At 41.7% G+C, this 19,920-nt stretch overlaps 1 protein-coding gene across 1 annotated transcript in view; it reads right to left on the bottom strand.

The window, feature by feature from the left end:
* Cep112 (centrosomal protein 112) overlaps positions 1-19,920 on the bottom strand; it is a 382,050-nt gene that overhangs the window by 83,288 nt on the left and 278,842 nt on the right. The window contains 2 exon segments of the mRNA XM_055592186.1: positions 7,022-7,171; positions 13,524-13,586. Coding sequence (XP_055448161.1) covers positions 7,022-7,171; positions 13,524-13,586 — 213 coding nt within the window.

The following is a 19,920-nucleotide window of genomic DNA, read 5'->3' as shown; positions in this document are numbered from 1 at the left end:
AATACAGTGCCTATGTAACATGTTTTAAATGCAAGGCTTGACCAGTAGATATCTTAATCACAAAAAGCTCTGAGACAACCATTAAGAACCACCTGGCCAACTGAGCAGCAAATCAAGGTAGAGCTCTAGGAATGGAGACGCTGAGGAAAAGGCACAATGTACAACTTCATTCATACAACATCAGAGTTAAACTGAAGGGTGTGGCTAAATATGACCAAACATCACAAACCCGAACAGTGTGAAAGCGGCAACACGACCCAGGGCAGTAACGGGAAGGGACAGGAGAAGAGAGAACTGCAGATGCATTCACGTCCCAGCCCAGATCACTCCTCTCTGTTCTATAGCACCCTTTGCTTTACTTCCATCTCTTTAATCTCTGGAATTAGAGTGAACTGTTTTCCTAAACAGAGAAAGACTAAAAAGTATTGAAGATCGGAGTCACTCTGAGTCTGCTTACACTTCCTCTTTTTCTGTTTATGTGTGACAGGACATCAGAAATGATGTCAACATTGATTCTGTGCTGATTATTTCTGGTTAGTGACATTTGGGGTGACTTGAAAAACTTTTACCTTTTAAGAAAATTCTGAAGTATTTGTCATGAGTTTGTATTATTTTATGTTTTTATAAAAATACAGAATAAATTTGCTCTAAAAAAAAAAAGGAAAGATCGAGCTTTATTGTGAAGCTGACAACACAGACACTGGACTGGGAAGCCAGGAGATATGTCACTACTGTTACACAACTGAAGAATGAGTGAAAAGCATACCCTTGCTGTGGAGTGACTGCTACCATCTGACCTGTGACAGGGCATGAAGAGAGGAGGTAGACTGGGTGGGCAGTGAGCTCTGATGGAGACACATTAGCAGCCCGGAAACAGGTTACCGCACAGCTGATCCCGGGTGGGTTTACTGTGAAGCTGGAGGGGGAGGTGACACTGTAGGGGACAGTATCAGCCTACAGTCGTCTGGAGGAGGAAGCTGTGGGTGACACTTTCTGCACACACTGCCAACGTTTGTGTGGGGACCAGGGGAAGGCCTTGTCACTCCCATGGGTCCATGACATGGTGGTGCTCATGTCAACAGTACACACTCATTCAAGACTTCATCTGCTTCCCATGGATGACTGTGACGGATTTACCTTGGTCATATAATCTCTGCCATTCTCATCAGAAAATGGAGTCTACTTCCTTTCATTTGGCTCAGTACTGGCCCTGCCACCTGTCTTGGCCAGAGGACTGGTGGGAGTGAGTCTGCATCTTCCTACGGCAGCTTCATGCCAAATGCAGGTTCTGCCTCACATCTCTGAAGACTGCTCCTGCTACAGCAGCTGCCAGGAGAAAGGCTGACTGCGCTTTGTTAAGGGACACTGCCATGTGGAGAGGAGGCTCTGTGGCCATCACAGGCATGCCAGCCACTCAGCAGTCCCTGTGTAATACCTGATCCCAAGGTCTACAAGCACATAACGAAGCTGTGGCTCAAGCCATCAAGTTGAAGTGTATTTAAGTGTGTGGCAGAGATCATCCTTTCTTTTAAAATATTACATTCATTCACTTAATTTTGGTGGGCATGTGCCATGTGTAGAAGTAAGGGCTTCTACTTGTGGCCATCATACTTCCACGGTGTGGTTTCTGGGGGTAGAAATCATGTTACCAGGGTTAGGATGAGCGACTGTACCTACTGATCCATCTCTCAGCCTCAGGGATAATCGTTTTTGCAAGTGGGACTTTAGTTATAGAAACGAGATAAAGCAAAAATGATTCTTTACACCCATCAGAATGGCCAAGATGAAAAACTCAAGGGACAACACATGCTGGAGAGGTTGTGGAGAAAGGGGAACCCTTCTCCACTGCTGGTGGGAATGTAAACTGGTACAACCACTCTGGAAAGCAATCTGGCGCTTTCTCAGACAACTAGGAATAGCGCTTCCTCAAGATCCAGCCATACCACTCCTAGGCATATACCCAAAAGAGGCGCAAGTACACAAAAAGGACATTTGCTCAACCATGTTTGTAGCAGCTTTATTTGTAATAGCCAGAAGCTGGAAACAACCCAGATGCCCCTCAACTGAAGAATGGATGCAGAAACTGTGCTACATCTATACAATGGAGTTTTACTCAGCAATGAAAAATAAGGAAATCATGAAATTTGCAGGTAAATGGTGGGACCTGGAAAGGATCATCCTGAGTGAGTTGTCCCAGAAGCAAAAAGACACGCATGGTATATACTCACTCATATAAACATACAACATAGAATAAACCCACTAAAATCTGTACATCTAAACAAACTAAGCAAAAGAGAGGACCCTAACTAAAAGGATCAATCCCCATCCTGAAAGGCAAAGAGGATGGACATCAGAAGAAAAAGAAAATAGGAAACAACCTCGGAACCTGCTACAGAGGGGCTCTGAAAGCCAGAAGAAAATAGGAAACAACCTTGAAACCTGCCACAGAGGGCCTCTGAAAGCTTCTGCAGTATAGACTGTCAAAGCACATAATGAGCCTGATGGCCAACTGATGGGCAGAGTGAATGGAATTTTATATAAGAAGTGGGAAATAGTAAGAGCTGGAGGGGACGGGAACTCCACAAGGAGAGCAACAGAACAAGATAATTTGAACACAGGGAACTTCCCAGAGACTCATACTCCAACCAAGGACTATTCGTGGAGATAACCTAGAACTCCTGCACAGATGTAGCCCATGGCAGGTCAGTGTCCAAGTGGGTTACATAGCAATGGGAAGAGGGACTGCCTCTGACATAATCTGATTGGCCTGCTCGTTGATCACCTCCCCCTGAGGGGGGAGCAGCCTTACCAGGTCATGGTAGAGGACAATGCAGCCACTTTTGATGAGAACTGATAGACTAAGATCAGAAAGGAGAGGAGAACCTCCCCTATCAGTGGACTTGGGGAGTGGCATGCATGCAGAAAGGGGAGGGAGGGTGGGATCGGGAGGGGAGGAGGGAGGGGCTTATGGGGGGGATACAAAATGAATAAAGTGTAATTAATAAAAAATTAAAAAGATATGCATACAAATAAAATAAAATAAAAATGATTTTATTGCTTTTATTGTAATAGTGATGCTAATTCAAACACATCATGAAAGCTCACAGGCTGGAGACGGCTCAGTGGTTAAGAGTGCTTGTAGCTCTTCCACGAGATGCAGGTTTGGTTCCCAGCACCCACAGGTACACAGTCCTCGGGGATCTGACCTATAAGGATCTGGCCTCTGTGGATACCAGACAGTTATGTGATGCACGATAGATCATCAGGCAAAACACCCATGCACATAAAATTAAAAAAAATATTCGTTATAAACCCACTTTTCAGAGATATCTGGAAGTCAAACTCTGATCTGTGATTCTGTAATTGCACTCTTTTCTTGATAGACATTTTAATTTATATGTACAAATTTTGTAACCTGGTTTTCATGGCAACACACCCTGTGAATGTCTTCAATATGCTTACATAGCATTCTCTGACAGGATTTCAGTTACTTCTTATGGTGAGAGATATGAGGAGGAGACAGAGAATGCTGGTGTCATTTAGCATTATCAATGCAGGTGCCTGGCCCAGAACAGATGCTCAATACTATGGCCAAGCACTTCATGACTAACGCAAAGCATGACTCTTTAGTCATCATATTGGGGTGGATTCTAGAATTGGGTTGAAGACCAAGCAGGCCTCCTAAGCGACTGAATAGTGATGGACACTATAAAATTATCACCCAAAGTATTTTATCATGCTGTAGTGCACACATGAACGTCCTCAGTAGATTTCAGGCTGCTTTTTCCCCTCACATGTTCTCTACACCATGACTTTAGTACCCACAGAAATCCACAGTTAGCTCAGGGGCACAGGCCCTGGCTTTCCTAATCATCTCTATTCTTGGTCCTTAGATTGAGAGAGCTCAGCTCATCAAGCTGAAAGTATGGTGAAGCAGGTTTCACAATTAGTGTCTTTGCTTTTTATGCACCATTGTTGACCGTTTCTTCAGACAGATGTATTTGGTTCCAGAAAATTGAGCCTCATGCTGACTCCGCCTCTCTATAATTATCTACAGACGTCCCTGTATCTGCATCTGGATGTATAGAGGCCCCAGTGTAATTAGAATGTAAAATCCTTAGATTTGCTCCATCATTCAGACAGGCAGAAGAGTGGAGCGGGGATCTCCACCTGGGCATTTGGCTGTTTCATTCATTTTCAGAGATCCCAAGGGCAGGCATGAGAGCGAACAGCTGAGGCTCTCAGGGAAGACAGACCGTGGCTTGAACCTTGCACACCAGTTGTCAGGTAGCTTGCTGTTGGACTGGCTATCCAATCTCAGCTTTGTCTTCCCACAGCTATGACCAGGAAGGCCTTTTCTCAGAAAGAGTCCCTTAACGGTTGGGGAAACTGGGCTGTGAGCAAGTGCGGAGGCAGAGAAGAAAGCTGAGAAGCTGCAGGGCCCTTGTGCTGGTGGAGGACTGAAGGGCACTGAGGGAGATGAGTTAGAGAAGCCCAAGGAGGTATCTAGGTGTTCAGATGACGGACTGCCTCCACCCCCAGCGAGCTCAGACTCCATAAGCTGAGAGGAATGGCGCCAGCTTGTGCTCCAAAGTCCATTCAGAGGCAGACACTTCTGATAGCAAGACGGTGATATAGAGGAAAAGCCTCCAGAAGAGAGGGTGAAGAAGAGCACCACAGTGCACCAGCCTCCTCCCTCAGGCAAGGGTGCCTGATAGCTGGAGGCTCAGTGAGGGGAGAGGACTCTCCTGGAAACGTCTACGACCCAGAGAGCTAAATGCTGGGCATTGAAATGGGGTTGAGGTGATGGAAAATTAAAGGGGCGTTTCCTTTCCAATAGATCGAAGGGCTGTCTTTGGATGTCTCTTTCCTTTTTTATTTTTTTAAGACTAGAGTAGTACATGAACACATAGATGAGAAAGAGGTAATTTGGGTTTTACGTACAGAAGTCAAGACATTTGCTAATTTTGTAGTTTTATGTAATTAGTTTACAAAAGTTACAGATAATGAAGAAGTATAAAACATACAAAAGAATTGTAAGGGTTAAGTGAAGTAATAGAACATAAAATTAATGAGAATGTTTGTTAGAGAACCCAGAACACAATGCCTGTTGAATATCACCTATTATTATTGTGTGTGTGTGATACAGCCAGAGGAAAAAAAGCCAAATAAATGAGTGCTAATAAATAAATAATTTTAACAGCTTTGATGGAGGTAAGTAAAAAGAGCTGTTTACTTTACACATTAAATAACAGAACCCAAGCTGAATTGTATTTCACCTATTGTTGCATTTCCATCTTTCCTTTAATTAATAAACTTTTTTTTCCCCCAGACAAGTTTTAGCTATAAAGCTCAGGCTGGCCTTGAACTCATGATCCTCCTGCTTTAGTGAAGTATGGAGATTGTAGAAATGTGCTACTACACTTGGCTTTTAGCTGCACTGTAATTTTAATTTGTTACTATCGTGACAAATAAGGACATATGCTTTATGCACATGTCACGTACATATCAACTGCCACTTCTAAAATTCAGTCTGTGATTTGGGGCGGGTCTGAAGTATGATTAAAAGGCTTTTCCCTTTTATCATGCAAATGGATTAAAACTATAAGAATAAATATTTTAAAATGGATAATTGCGCTATTTACAATTCTTTCAAGGTATTTTTAATCCTTTAAAACACAATGCGAGGACAGTTGCTAGGGGTAACATAACTCATGTCTTCTGCTTATACAATGGGATCCACTTGTTTATGTGAAAATTGGAAACTACCAACCACTTGGTTATTTGGGCATAAGTGGAAGAGAAACCCACTTAAAACGAAACTTTTATGTAACTGAAACAGTTTAAACAAACTCTGTAGCTCAGTTCATGCAATGGAAACAGCTAACAGGCCAATGGCACCAACTGTAAGTGAAAAGTGGGCATGTGTAAATTGAAAGGGCTTAAAAGATTTTAATAGCCAGAACATGAAAAAGATTTTTTATTTTTTGGTCTCATAACCCATGGAAGGCAAAAAGCTCACAAGGAGAAATAGGCAAAATGTCATTAACCAAATCCCAAGTCCTTACCTGTAAAGTGAGAAGGTTGGCTGTACTGGTTTCCATCTCTGAAAGCCTTTTATTTCATTCAATACCATCTAGGCACACACACACACACACACACACACACACGCACGCACGCACGCACGCACGCACACACGCACACATGCCTCATTTTTTTGTTCTTTATGACTGCTCTACAAGTTATAAGTATTGGTATAGCAAAGGCCATGAAAAATAACCTTTTGCTGGCATTCTTTAAAATGATTTTGTTCTGCTCTCAGCCTTATTTATAAAGGTTTCCAGATGCTGCTCCTCACAGATGAAGCCCAGCATGATGCAGACACTTACAAAGGTACCCACCACTCTGAGGCCCAGGAAAAAGCTACTTTGAGATCTAGCTGCATCTCACCTAGGGGATCAGGTCCAGGCAGTCTTCTGTTGCTATTAAAGTGGGGTGGCTCTCTGAAGCCATTTAGAAAACAACCAAAGCTCTGAGCAGCAACAATCAACCCTGTGCTGTGGAAGCACATCAGATGGCTGGCATTCCGTGCCGAACAAGCGCCATTGCTCATTATGCGACTCATAATGAAAGGATGTGGGCAAAGAGCAGAGTGTAAATGGGAAGCTGATTTCAGAGTGTGCTAGGCAGCAGTACTGGGCTGAAACACTCTTTCTCACTCCAACAGACAACTCCAAAGTAGTTCTCAAGAGAAAGGACGAGGTATTTTTCAAATATTTGTTCAATCTGAATGGGTAGGGGTTGCCAAAAATGACTTTTTATGCTGGCATGCGATCTCTTGGAGGGAAGTCAGCCTGAGTCACTGGATACATCAAAGGTAGAGAGTCCAGTGAATGGAATTACTGCAGGCTGTGTGAGCAAGCCAGATACCTGCGTTCATCTGCCCACTGCTGGGATTTCAGCCTCCTTTTAATTACATTAAAGCAGCTGGTACCACTGGTTACTGGAGTCTTCAGATTACCTTGATTGCTTGCTCATTATCTCTAATCAGCTGCTGCTTCTCATCTTCAAACTTTTGTATAACATCCTGGAGCCGCCTTTCTGCAGCAAGCTGCTGCCGACTGCTCTCCTCTTTCAGAGAGGAAATGGTTGTCTGAAGTTCTGCTATGATCTAAAATGAAAACAGCATGCTGTAACTTCAAATTCTCCAGCAAGAGGCATCTATTTTATATGTATTTATGCTTAACAAAAGAATGAATTTGGCAAAACTCTATTCCACAAACTGAATATTTTCAATTAACATATCACTCAGGATAATGCACAAAATTCCACACAATAAAAGACTGCAATAAAACTGTGAATGGTGAACAACTGCTGAACAAATATATTTGGAAGACATTTCCACTCCAACATTCCACAATATTTACTCATCAGAAGAAAGAACATCTGTGATCTCAAAAAAAAAAAAAAAAAAAAAAAAAAAAAAAAAAAAAAAAAAAAAAAAGAAAAGAAAAGAAAGAAAAGCATCAGATTGTATTTTACTGAGAAATAAACTTTTTAAGAGTGAGAAAGGCTGGTCTGATCTTCCTAAGACTTTGTACTCTATCACCTGCCACTCCTTCTGCACCCCCTCACCACCCAGCACCTACTCCCACCGCCCACCACCTCCTACCCATCATCACCACTATGACTACCATAACCCACTACCATCTCCTACCCTCCACCGCCACCAGGCTCCCAGCAAGCCAAGTGAGCTCGTTCTTCCTGGTCACCTAATTGTACACAGTAAGTTTTGGGTACTAACTAATGTTTATGTACTGGGTTGAGACTTGAAGTTTTTTATATTATTTGCTACTGTGGGTTAAGTTCAGTTTATTGCCTCTCTTTTCAAAACGAGGAAACAGACACAAAGAGAGGCCAAATATTTTACATTGTTGAAGATGATTTCCAGCTCTGGATATGGGTATGAATTGAAGCCCACAGTCAGCTTCATCCTCCAATGAGCCAATTCCATTTTTGTTTTTAACAAAATTTTTGCAAATCAAAAATTCATACTTCCAAATAGGTTGTCTCCTTGCTAACTGCACACACTCATGAAAGTTTATTCTGGCTCAAATAGTGCCCTTTCACAGACAGACTCAAGGAGCTTTCTCCACGCTTATGCGTTAGTTCCCTCCAGACAGGGTTCCCGCCAGCTTCTCAAATTAACATCTCACGAGGACGCATTGGGCTCACTGAGAGATGCCCTTCCTTTGCTTTGGATGCAGCTACTTCCTGTCAATCTCAATAGCAAGGGTTTTTTTTGAAAGCAGGAAATAGTTGTTTCTCCTAATGAAAGAAACGGCATCAGTGCTCACAATACTGCTCTGTGAGAGGGAAGGTAGCTTGTGAGAAACATTGGGCTTGGTTAGCTTTTTTGATCTCAGTTTCCCACAAACCAGGAGCACAGCATCAAAAGACAGAGAACAGAAACCCCAGGGCGGTCCTTAAGAGCCAAGTGTTAGAGAAATATTAGTTGTCACAATGGACACGAATACAGCATTGCCATGGTAAATATGAAGTGTTCACACTTAGTGTACAAATGCGCTATAACAAAGTTTAAAATTTAATCAAATATTAAGATTATTTTGAAATGATAAAATTTCTAAGAGCACTATGAGAATATTAAATGGACCCTCTGCTGTGGGTGGAGCAATTCCCTTACTAAAAATAGAATAGTGTTCTCATCTATCTTGAGAATTTTTATTACATTTTGCTTCCATGCAATAATTGTTACATCCTTTCAATGACTTTTTGTAGCACCTCCACGAAGGAGTAGAGGTCAGACAGCAAATGTCAAAACTGAAGCACAGAAGAACCAGCTCCTGGAAGCTATAGGGCTGGAGGAGCTAGGGATCAGAAAGCCAGATTTCCCCAACCCACTGTGAAGTTGAAGATTGATATTCTATAGGAACACAAAGCCAAACAGTGAGCACAGCTTAATATTTCAGTGTCTCAAGCTGAGTAAGGCATAACTTCACAGAAGTGGGGTGTTTAACTCTGCAACGTGTGTTTAGTTCTCTGCAAGTTTATCATGTGTAAAGATATGGCTATCTACCACAATCATGTAATCTACTTTTCAAGTAGAAGACACTTACTTTCTTTTTAAAAATACCAGCATTGAGGAAATCAGTAGTGAGAGTAGAAGCAGGAGGATCAGGAGTTCAAGGCCAGTTTCAGTTACATGGTGAGTTTGATGCTAACTTGGGCTACATGAGAATTTTTTTTTTTTTTTTTTGAGATTAGCATAGCTAAGGCTGAAGAGAAAAATATTTTAGGGCTATTTCAAGTGATTTTAAGGACTCAAGACCAAGACATTGCTTATTTTAGAAAGATTCTGGACAATGCATACAAAAAGAAATGAGTGTAGTGTTTGGAAGGAACTATATATAAGTAATGATCCAAGGAAGGCACACTTGCTTTTACATTCTTTAGGGGGAGGGATAAGAAAGAGTTCTATAGGAGAAATGGGATAATATTTGAAAAGCTTTTTAAAAAAACGTATAAATGTCACATAAGGGAATGTCAAAATATTTGAGGTGAAACTTGGCTAGGTAAGTGGGTTGATTAGGCAGTATCACCTAAAAAAGGGCGGGAGAGATAGCTCAGAGGTTAAGAGCACCGACTGCTCTTACAAAGGTCCTGTGTTCAATTCCCAGCAACCACATGGTGGCTCACATTCATCTACAAGATGACCTGGGGCCCTCTTCTGGCATGAAGGTGTACATGCAGGCAGAACAATGTATAAAAGATATTTTTTTTCTTATAAAAAAAACTTAAGATCTTAAAAAAAGATTTAATATTCCAGAGTAAAAAGTAATCAGAATGCGAGGTTAATAAGGAACACAACATTTATGTCTATTCACTGTAGGCTTAAGAGTATGAGAAATCCAATTTTCACTTTAGGGGAGTGCATATGTCAGTAGCAACTCAATAAATTATAACAGTAGATTAAGTAGTAAACTACTTAATTTGATAGTATTGGTAAATAAGAAACAATCATCACCTGGAAAACTGAATTAATATAGTCTAGCTTTTCCATAAATAACAGTGAAAAGTTCTGAAGAAAAGGAATCTATTATAAACAATCATAATTGGGCATCTCCAGCTTGGATAGAATCATAATTAAAGAACATAAAGTGTCACTGAATGTTCACCCTATATTTACTTCACAGTAAGGCGTGGATTAGGACATTTTCATGTAGATGTGAGATACTAACACTCCAGCAAACACCAGAAGCTACTTTGGGAGGGTGCTATAAGCAGCCTGACGAAAGCAATAATGGTTGCTAATAAATGTTAATCAATGAAGCTTTACAGAGACATTAGGATCTTATTTAAAGTATTTATAGAAGTTAAAATAGGTTAAATTTTAACTTTTAAATCATTCTATTGTTTTTCCAGATTTTGGTACAGTTTGAAATTTTTCTAAAACTCTTCCTCCAAGTTCAACAGCCAACACAAACCATACCTAGAAAGGACAAGGAGCACTGGAGCTCCTCCCACAGTGCAGAAAGGCCGGGCCCCTTGCTGCCCTCTTTCTGGCCTGGCCCCTGAACACAGCTGGGGCATGCAGCATACTTCACAGGCATTAATCTGTACCATGATGGGAAAGCAAGCCAGGGTAGTGGCAAGGGTTGAGTGGTAGTGGGTGGGGTCAACTGGCAGCTGGTCTTCTTCAGCTGTGAATGTTCTTGCAAAATGGTACTACCTTGTTTTGGAAAATGAAGAGTAGGGAACTGAACTGAACTATGTTAGGACTGAGAAGGCAAGATTACTATCTAATGTTCAGATAAAAAAAAATGTGAATAAGAGGAAGGGCATGGCCAGAAATAATGCCTCCCTGGCTGCGATGGTGATGGCTGTGTGGCTCATAAGGGGCACAGCCTCCAAGTGTGCCCAGGGTTAAGTGCACATGGTCTACTAGGTCCACAGCTTGATGGTATCTCAAAAACCAAGTAACTTCCTTTACAGAAGGAAGAGATTTCAAATATTTTCCAAATTTAAACTCCACTCTCCTGAGTGCCAATGGGCCCATCACTAATGTATTCACCTTAGCACTGCTCTGGAAAGTGAGATTGTTAAACCCTGATAAGCACACTGAAGCAACTTGCTTCTGGCACTCTCACCAGCTTGCTGAGATATGTGTTAAGAGATTCCAGCAAACAAGCATCTAAAGGCAGAAACAGCTATGTTCTTGTTTTTTCTTTTTTAATGTTCATTTAAAAATAATCTGTTTCTCAGCAGCGACTGGCACTGTAGACTAAAGTTTTCAAGTGCCAGTTCCTGCCTATAAATACTCACTGTATCAGAGATGGGTACAGATGGGCACTACTATCAGTGTAAGGCTATCTTCCATTCGACAGCCCTTCAGTATGTATTTTTCTGATATCACATTCCTGAGTTTATGAAATGATTACAGGGCAAGACAGTTACTGGTTGTTTCCCACGTCCTTCTCCTTAACGTCTTGAAGAAAAGCACCAAGCTTGTACAGTTCCAAATTTTGTGTAGGGCTTTCATCAGTCCTTAAACACCCCAAAGTGTGGTCAATGATGAAAAAAAAGTCTCGTCTTTCCTCTAGACCTTGGCTCCCTTCTTCCTATCTCTACTGCCGTGTTCACACACCTGAGGTTGCTATTAAATGTTTTAGTACATACAAGGCACTGTGTGCTTAGGACGTCAGTTTATTTACTAGTTAAAACTGTCTTAAGAGATAAGTAATGATCTCTGCTTGACTAATGAGGAAACTAAACTCCAAAGGTGGCAGGTAAACTCGCTCAAGGTCACACAGGTGGCATGACTATCTGGTCTTCCAATCCAGGACTGTGCACTCCATGCTTGGGCTTTCATATATGCTCATATTTAGTTTGCTTTAATGTCACCCCAGCAGGCTCCTGCACACATTCCTGTAGCTGAACCTAAGGCTCCTGTTTACACTCTTGTTAGTTAAGCATTTTTATTAGCTGGCTTCCATCTTACTGTGTCCTCCATTTCAAATAAAGCAAAGTTAAGAACCATGCCAAGCTGCAGTTTTTCATGTTTCTGTTTAAACTTTAATTTGGGAGAGTTAAGATTTTTTTTTCAGCTGGTTATAAGCATCGTTTTCAGCAGATTAACAAGGACATTTCTTCCTGAAGGGGCTGGAATAATAGCAAGCAAGCCATAATCATCTCTCATATAAACACATATGACTATTCAGTTAAACAAAGACTTCTGGCTTTCTTAATGGTATGAGAGCTATATAACATGCTCATTTTAGAAATAATTACAGAATTGACATTTCCTGATAACTACATTCAAAGTTTTGCTGTATTAGGAAGGTGAAGCATTGGGCCAGGCTGGTACGTCAAAGGTCAAGATTGCCCCTTTGAAGTCAGATCCAGGCTGTGTCCTGGCTTAGTCACTCGCTAGCTCCTATGATCTCATCCCTCTGATCTCAGTTCTCTGCCCTCTACTGCTGAGCTACATTCCCAGCCCTTAACTCTCAGTTTGCTCAACTAGAAAGATGGAACCAATAAGGAAGACTGATTGAAGTCACTAGGTTTGTGCCCAGAAATGTTGGATATTATATTTTTTTCTGTTGCTCCTATTAAGAGGCAATTCATAAAATGTTACATGAATTTCAGTTTATGTGTCTTTGTACACAGGCAGTGAGACTAAAGCCAACTTACAGCCATTAGATGTGGAAACTGTAAAACTAAACGACTTAGTTAATCCACCTACAAAGTGAAGGTAGCAGTGCTCGCTTTGTCTAGAACTCACAGAACTCCTGAGGTTTGGGATTCCCTAACTGCAACTATTGGAAAATGGACCAACTCGTGCAGCAAAAGTTCTGCAAGCACCACCCCTCAAGCAGGGATGGCATTTAACTGCCCACTCCTTGCAGCAAAACTGCCAGAGTTAACAAACAAGTGACGGTGGCCGTGATTCTTTCCCACCCTTCAGAAGGAGCCAGAAGCTTATGATTTAACTTAGAATTGTCTGTCATTTTGCATTAGTCAACTAGCTCATGGGTGCAATGAGTTAGAATATTGAAAAAAAAAAAAAGAAAAAGTACAGATGTTATCAACCTGCTTACATCACAAATGTAGGTGAGTATCTCCTGCCCTGTGAAACATGTTTTGGCCTGGGCTTATTCAAGTGTGCTAGCTGGTTTTACAACATCTTTCTCTCTCCTCTCCTCTCTCTCTCTCCCTCTCCTCTCTCTCTCTCTCTCTCCTCTCTCTCTCTCTCTCTCTCTCTGTGTGTGTGTGTGTATGGTGTTGGTTCAAATGGCTCAATATGCACAATTATTCCTAATTTTAATAAGATTGAAATATTAAAAATATTTTATTTATCTACCCATAAAATATGATACTAATCCATGAAAAACTGACAAGAATTTGATTTAACTCTGAAGTACAAAGGCTTTGCTGTATTGGTTTCATTTCTGCTTTTTGTTTGGGGTTTACTGTGTTATTTTGTGTCTTGGGCCCATGCTTACCTGGGAAGATTTGGCAAGCTTCTGAATGTATTCCTTCTCGATCTGCTTCAGCCTGCTGTTGGCCTGCAAAACACACGTACACGAACACACACACAGTGACCTGTGAGCTTGGTATCTCTTCCACATGCCTATCACTAGGCAGCTGGGATGCCTGCCAGCTGCACCGCCCTTCTGGGCAGCCAGAAAACCACAGGGCTTGTCTTTGATCTGACGCCAGCTATTCATCACTGAAGAAGCAAGCAAGAGAAAAAAGAGATCTCTCCTGCCAATTATTAGACAAACATAAGACTTCTGTGGATAGAAAGAAAAAGGGAGAAGGAGAGACAGAAATAGACATAGTAAGTGTGATGGCTCAAAGGGGCAAGAAATGGGAGAATGAAGAAACAGGAAGGGAAAAGAAGACAAATGGGACAGGGAACTGGAGGAGGAGGAAGGAAAGGAAGGTGGCAGATTGAATACTCTTTTACCTTAACTTTAAAAAGAAAAATAGGTGTTCTCAGACAAAGGCAGATGTGAAGAGTTCAGACCACTAAGCAGAGTTGAGCCCTTACTTGGCTGAACACACAAGAACAATCTTTTGAAGTGACAGATATATCTAAATCAAACAAGTTTTATATCCTGGAACTAGGGTAGCCTTCCCAGAATAAGCCCACACTGCTTAGAATGTGATTATCCTTCCGTCACTCTCGTCTTTGCCCTTTACATGTGACCCTTTTTCTGCTTGGGAACTTGGCGCTCTCCTCAGTGCTCAGAGAGGTTCCAATGACATGCCCTATACAGGGGCCTTTCCCTGTCAACCACACAGATCGCCCTCCCCACCATTTCTCAGGAAGGGTTTTAGCCATTACTCTTGTCTGCTTGTCCATATGCCTGTCTCTCTCTATTTTTGTCATCTTTTTTCATGATTTCTATTTTCCATATCTTTGTCTTGATATCTCTTAGAGTTTCTTCAACATTTACTTTAAGATGCTCTATGGAATTAGAAACAACTGCCAGTATAGTTGGAATGTCTAGGGGTGTTCTTTTTTGTTCTATGAAACAGCATCACTATGAACTCCCATTTTATAAGTGAGGAAACTGAGGAACAAAGAGTTTTGGTAACCCACACAGCACCATATAGCTTAGAAAATGATGAAGCTGAGACTTAACATCTGCTGCACACACGCACGCACCAATAGAACAGAGGGCTCCTTACTCCTCTGCGAGAGTGGACAGCATGCACGTGCACACAGGACATTGCTGAATTCTCTTGAGGTTATGATCTAAGGTCTGGAGATCTATCCATATACCCACCTGTCAAGCACTATCTAAGTATGTCTCTATTTAAAGGGTTTTATATGCACCAGTGAATATGCTGGTCCCTGTCTTCCTCTTTAGAAACCTTTTTCATGTCTGTTGATCTTTGGTGTCCTTGTTCTTAGGCCTTCTATAGCTTACTGAAAGCAGTTTGGACATGTACAGGCTTCTGACTGGATGGATGTCCCCATAAAGCATGACACAGGGGCCTGGTCCCCCCCAAGCCCAGCTCCTCTTCTGGACTTCTTTCCTAAACATTTGCACAGAGCATATCCTCTAATATGCCATTTGCATCCTAGATATGGATGCCATGTTCTTCTAAGAGCACCAGGGTATTGAGGAGAGACACTATACACAAACTGTCTTTTATCCTCAATTGCACTCAAGTTACCTTTCTCAGTCTATGTCTTCAGAGAGACCCCACAATGGGGGTGGGGCTGGCCATGTGATCAGCCAGGCCATCAGCTCTGAGTCATGTGACTTATCCAAACTTTGAACCCATTTTCCAGTTGTCACTCTATCTCCTGCAAGTCCTGAAGTTTTCCCAAACTTGGACAGCAAGAAAGATCCTGTTGCTTCTAAAGGCATTTTCCAAGCCTCTTTCTCCTGAAGACTGTATTTTTTATATGCAAAGACAAATTCTGGTCCAGCCCTTTCTCAAATTCTAAAATTTTGTTGTCCTGTTGTTTCCTTTTCTGTATTTTTTAAAGATTTTTTTTTTTTGTACAAAAATACTGACGTTTGGGCTGTATTCCAAAGCTCTGATTTCATTCCAGTTATCACAACAACAACAACTACATAAACACACACACCAAACTCATCCAGGGGACGAGTTTGGGACATATGACATGGACAGCCATGTCATATGCCCTCTCCAAGGTCTAGGTACCATTTAGGAGGACAGTGCAAAAAGCCAGAAGAGATGGATGATTACAGTAAAATTGATTTTTGGACACAACTTGGCAGTCAAACACACGAACTCACAGTGTCTTGCCACGGTGCCCAAGATTGGCACAAGATCAAGCCAGACATGCATAAAATTCTCAAACAATAAAAATAGTTTTAAATTAAAAACAAACAAACAAACAAACCCATGAAACAACCCCAGGGCTTCATGCATATTGTACCACTGAGCTGTATCACCGATCTTTTCTTTTTAGCACTTCGATAGATCTTCCTCAGGAAGTATGTTTTGTCTAGAGTGTGTAAGGTCAGCAAATGATTTCTTTATTTGAATATAATCCTGGAATAAGGGAGCAACCCACGCCAGGATCTTCTCAATCATAGCACTAGGTGATAATTGCCGTGAGATCCTAGAAGGTTAGTTTCGATCCCTAACAAAGTACTGGGTGAGAAGTGTTTGTTTGGTGAATGGATAAATATATGGTACCCAGATTTTTCCCGTGCAGTTTCCAAAACCCTTACTTTTGAAGCAATCCTTTCAAAACGGAGTGTTTCTTGGACTCAAGTTCGAAACAATTCTTTATAGCTTATTCCACAAATCTCTGCATCTGCAGTCCCAGCCTAGCTCACAGTCTAATTTTGTTAGAGGGTAGCAAGGGCATGTAACTACTGTTGTTTGTCTAGAAAGCTGTCAGACTCCATCCCAGCTCTGTGACTAATACAGCAACTCTCCATTACAGAATTAGGGCCACTTTGAACCTCTTGAGGTTTATTGGTTTTGGTTCACGTTCTGCTAATGCTACTTATCACAAAATGCTTGATGAAGTATTTGTTGCTTTTAAAATAAACACTTACAAGCTCTTTCCATGTGCCAGACACTGTTCTAAGTGCTTTAAAAATATTTACCCACTAGAGAACCTAAAAATTCATTGCAGTGTCCAAAAGAGTAATTTCCTTTTCAGAGATGCTGATCAGTTCAGGAAAGGCTGCATCTCAGCTCAAGTTCCTCTGAAGGACCTGTGGTGAGCTGGCCTTGACAAACCAGACAAGCCCCTCTACTGAAAAATATCCAACTCATCCATCCAGTCTAGGGCTACAGCACTACACAAAACACACAAGAATCAAGCTTCTGCATGAGAGTGAAAAACTGAATTTTAAAAAGTGATGTTTTACTCAGTGGCAAGCTCTCTGATTGCCTCCCCTTCAGGGGGGTGCATCCTTGCCAGGCCACAGAGGAAAACAATGCAGCCAGTCCTGATGAGACCTGATAGGCTAGGGTCAGGTAGAAGGGGAGGAGGACTTCCCCTAACAGTGGACTAGGGAAGAGGGATAGGGGGAGAAGAGGGAGGGAGGATGGGATTGGGAGGAGACGTGAGAGGGGGCTACAGTTGGGATGCAAAGTGAATAAATTGTAAAAAATAAAAAGTGATGTTTTAGATGGCATGGTTGTTAATGAGAAAGATCAAGTAAAGAAAAGAGAGGGGAGATGGTGGAAGGTAGAGGGAGGTTTGTAATTGAAAAGAAACACAAGTTCTTGAACACCTCCTCAATAAGAGCCGTTGAGCAAGCGCCTGCAGGAGATTAGAAAGCCATGGGCAACTCCAAGTACAAGGTCCCTGGTCAAAGGGAACACAGAACAAAAAGGCCCAGTGCGGGAGACTAGTGAGCAAATCAGTAAGCAATGGCTGAGCCGAGTTCTGAGGGAGGAAGGAGCCAGCATCTATCAGGCACTGCGTGTGGCCACCAGGAGTTTGGCTTTTAATATGAGCACCATGGGGAGTTATGGAAGTGTTTTCTGTGTAAGAGAAAATGTCATTTGTTTTAAGTAGTAAAAAGATCACCCAAGATTTTGTTGGGGGCAAGAATCAAACAGAGGCCACTTACACTGCTTCTGCTGCAAATAATACAGGTTGATAATGGGGGTGATGAGATGCAGGCAGGCTCTGGGAAAGACCTGAAAGAAGATCCAGCTGGATGTAATGCCTGATATAAAGAGATGAAGCAAGAACGACTTAAGAAGCTGGAAAAATGGGTCAGTGGGGAAGACACTGGATGTACAAGTGTGAGGACCTGATTTCAGCTCCCCAGACCCTATATAAAGCTGGCGTGGTAGCTAAAATGTGGGTCCTCCTACAGCAAGACAGGGAGGGGAGACGGGTGAAGCCTGTCCCTGGAAGTTCAAAGGCTAACTCGCTTGTTGTACAGCACAGCCAACAAGAAGAGACTGTCTCAAATAAGGTGGGAGGTGAGGACTGATACAGACGCTGTCCTCTGACCTCACATGCACAAGATGTAAGCTCACCATATGCATCAACATGCACTCATGCAAACAAAGTTAAAAAAAAGAAACTTCAAGATTTTTGTACCAAATAACTTGAAAATGAAGTTATCATTACTTGGTATGAAAAAGCCGTTTTGGGAGGAAGATCAAGTGAGAAGTTTTGGAAACATTAAGAGCCATCTTATCCATGGCTGAGGCAAATATCTGTGTTTTTGAGTCTCAAGTTTGTGGGAGGTGTGTAGGTTAAACGTATAAAGTAAGAACTTCTCAATATGTACCTAGCGTATCAAATCGTGCTGCTGCTTAAGCTTGCAAGACACTAAGTAGATACAAACTAAGTAGATTCAGCCCTGGGACTGAAGACATTCGGAGGTTTGACGATGAAGAGAAGAGCGATGAGAAGAAATAGCCAGGGAGATGAGAAACTAGAACATGGAGTTGTGAAACCAAGAGGAGGAAGCAGGTCAAGGTCTCAAGTCTGGCTGTCAAATGCTGCAGGGGGTCATGTCCAGTAGGGCTGAGAAATGTTCCCCTAGAAATGGCATCACATTGCTCACTGCTGACTTGGAAAAAGAAGATGTTGGTATAATGAAAGCAGGATCAAAAAAGGGGTTCAAGAGAAAACAGAAATAGGCACTAGAGCAGAATATAAACAATTCGTTCAGAATTTTATTTTAAAAAGGAAAGAAATGGGGGAAAGGTACTACAGAGGAAGTAGGTAAGAAGAGTGCTGACTTATTTTCGATAAGATGAGAGAAGTCATGTCTACAGATGGATGGAGCGATTACTAGCATTAGAGAAGGTAATGGCACAGATGATGTCACAGATTTTCTGGAGACATGTCTTTAAATAATGGGATGTGTTATAGAGTGAACTGTGCTCCAACAATTACTTATAGGTTAAAGCTCCAACTCCCAAAAGTGATTACACATGGAGTGGGAGACTTTAAAAAGTTGTGAAGGTAAAATGAGGCCATAGGGCAGGGTCATTACAAGGGGGAATGGAATGTACATCTACCCTTCTTCTTCCCTCTCTCCCTCCTCCCTGTCTCTCCAGGATAAGTAAGGAAAGGATGCAGGGAGCAGAATGCTATACAACCAGACAAGTTTCATCTGAAAGGAGCCCTGGACCCACCATGATCTTGGACTTCCAAACTCTAGGGCTATAATGGAATTATGACACCCAATTTGTGGGTTGGTGATGATGCCACTGCAGACTAACTCAGACCCTGGGAGGAGATGCCTCTGCTCAGAGTGTAGGTAAGTAATCCCAGAACAGTGGAGAGAGGTTCTGGCAGATTCCGTTTTCTCTACGAAATACGAGGAAAAATGCACTGGCTGGATAAAAGAATGGTAGAAGAGAACACTGGGAGATGTGAGGAATGAGAAAAAGTATGAACCAGTTATCTAGAGAAGAAAGGGAGCAGAGAACAGGATTCTAGGAAACATCTGAAATTAGCTGTGTTGAACTTACAGCAAGACAGGTTTGTCCTTTACAAACACCTCTAGAACTTGCCAATAGCTTAAAGGAGAAGAATCAATACACTGAAGACAGAATATCTCAAAAGACAAAATTAATTTATCACCCTTTGAGGGTTTTGCCATTTATTTCAATCTAAGTCACAGCTTTCTACATTTTTGAATCCTCTTGAAATAAGTCTAAAATGCTTTAGGTAAGTATGGCTGAAAATTAAAAGCTAATTTACCATGCAAACTGGCCTTAAAACATTTCTTGAATATTTTTATTCTCAGGATAGTACTAACTGCAAATTTTATTCCCATACATAAAACTGAGATAGATTTAAGTATTTCAAATTAAGCCTTAAAAGTTGGGCATGGCAGAATACACCTGTAATCTCAGTTTGCAGGAAGCTGAGTCAGGAGAATTCAGAATTTGAGCCAAGCCTAGTTTACATAG

This window comes from Psammomys obesus, unplaced genomic scaffold (assembly GCF_907164565.1).
Source record: "Psammomys obesus unplaced genomic scaffold, mPsaObe1.curated_primary_1811, whole genome shotgun sequence".
NCBI classification, from domain to species: domain Eukaryota; kingdom Metazoa; phylum Chordata; class Mammalia; order Rodentia; family Muridae; genus Psammomys; species Psammomys obesus.
The sequence above is the reverse complement of the archived record's forward strand: the minus strand, read 5'-3'. Positions and strand labels throughout refer to the sequence as shown.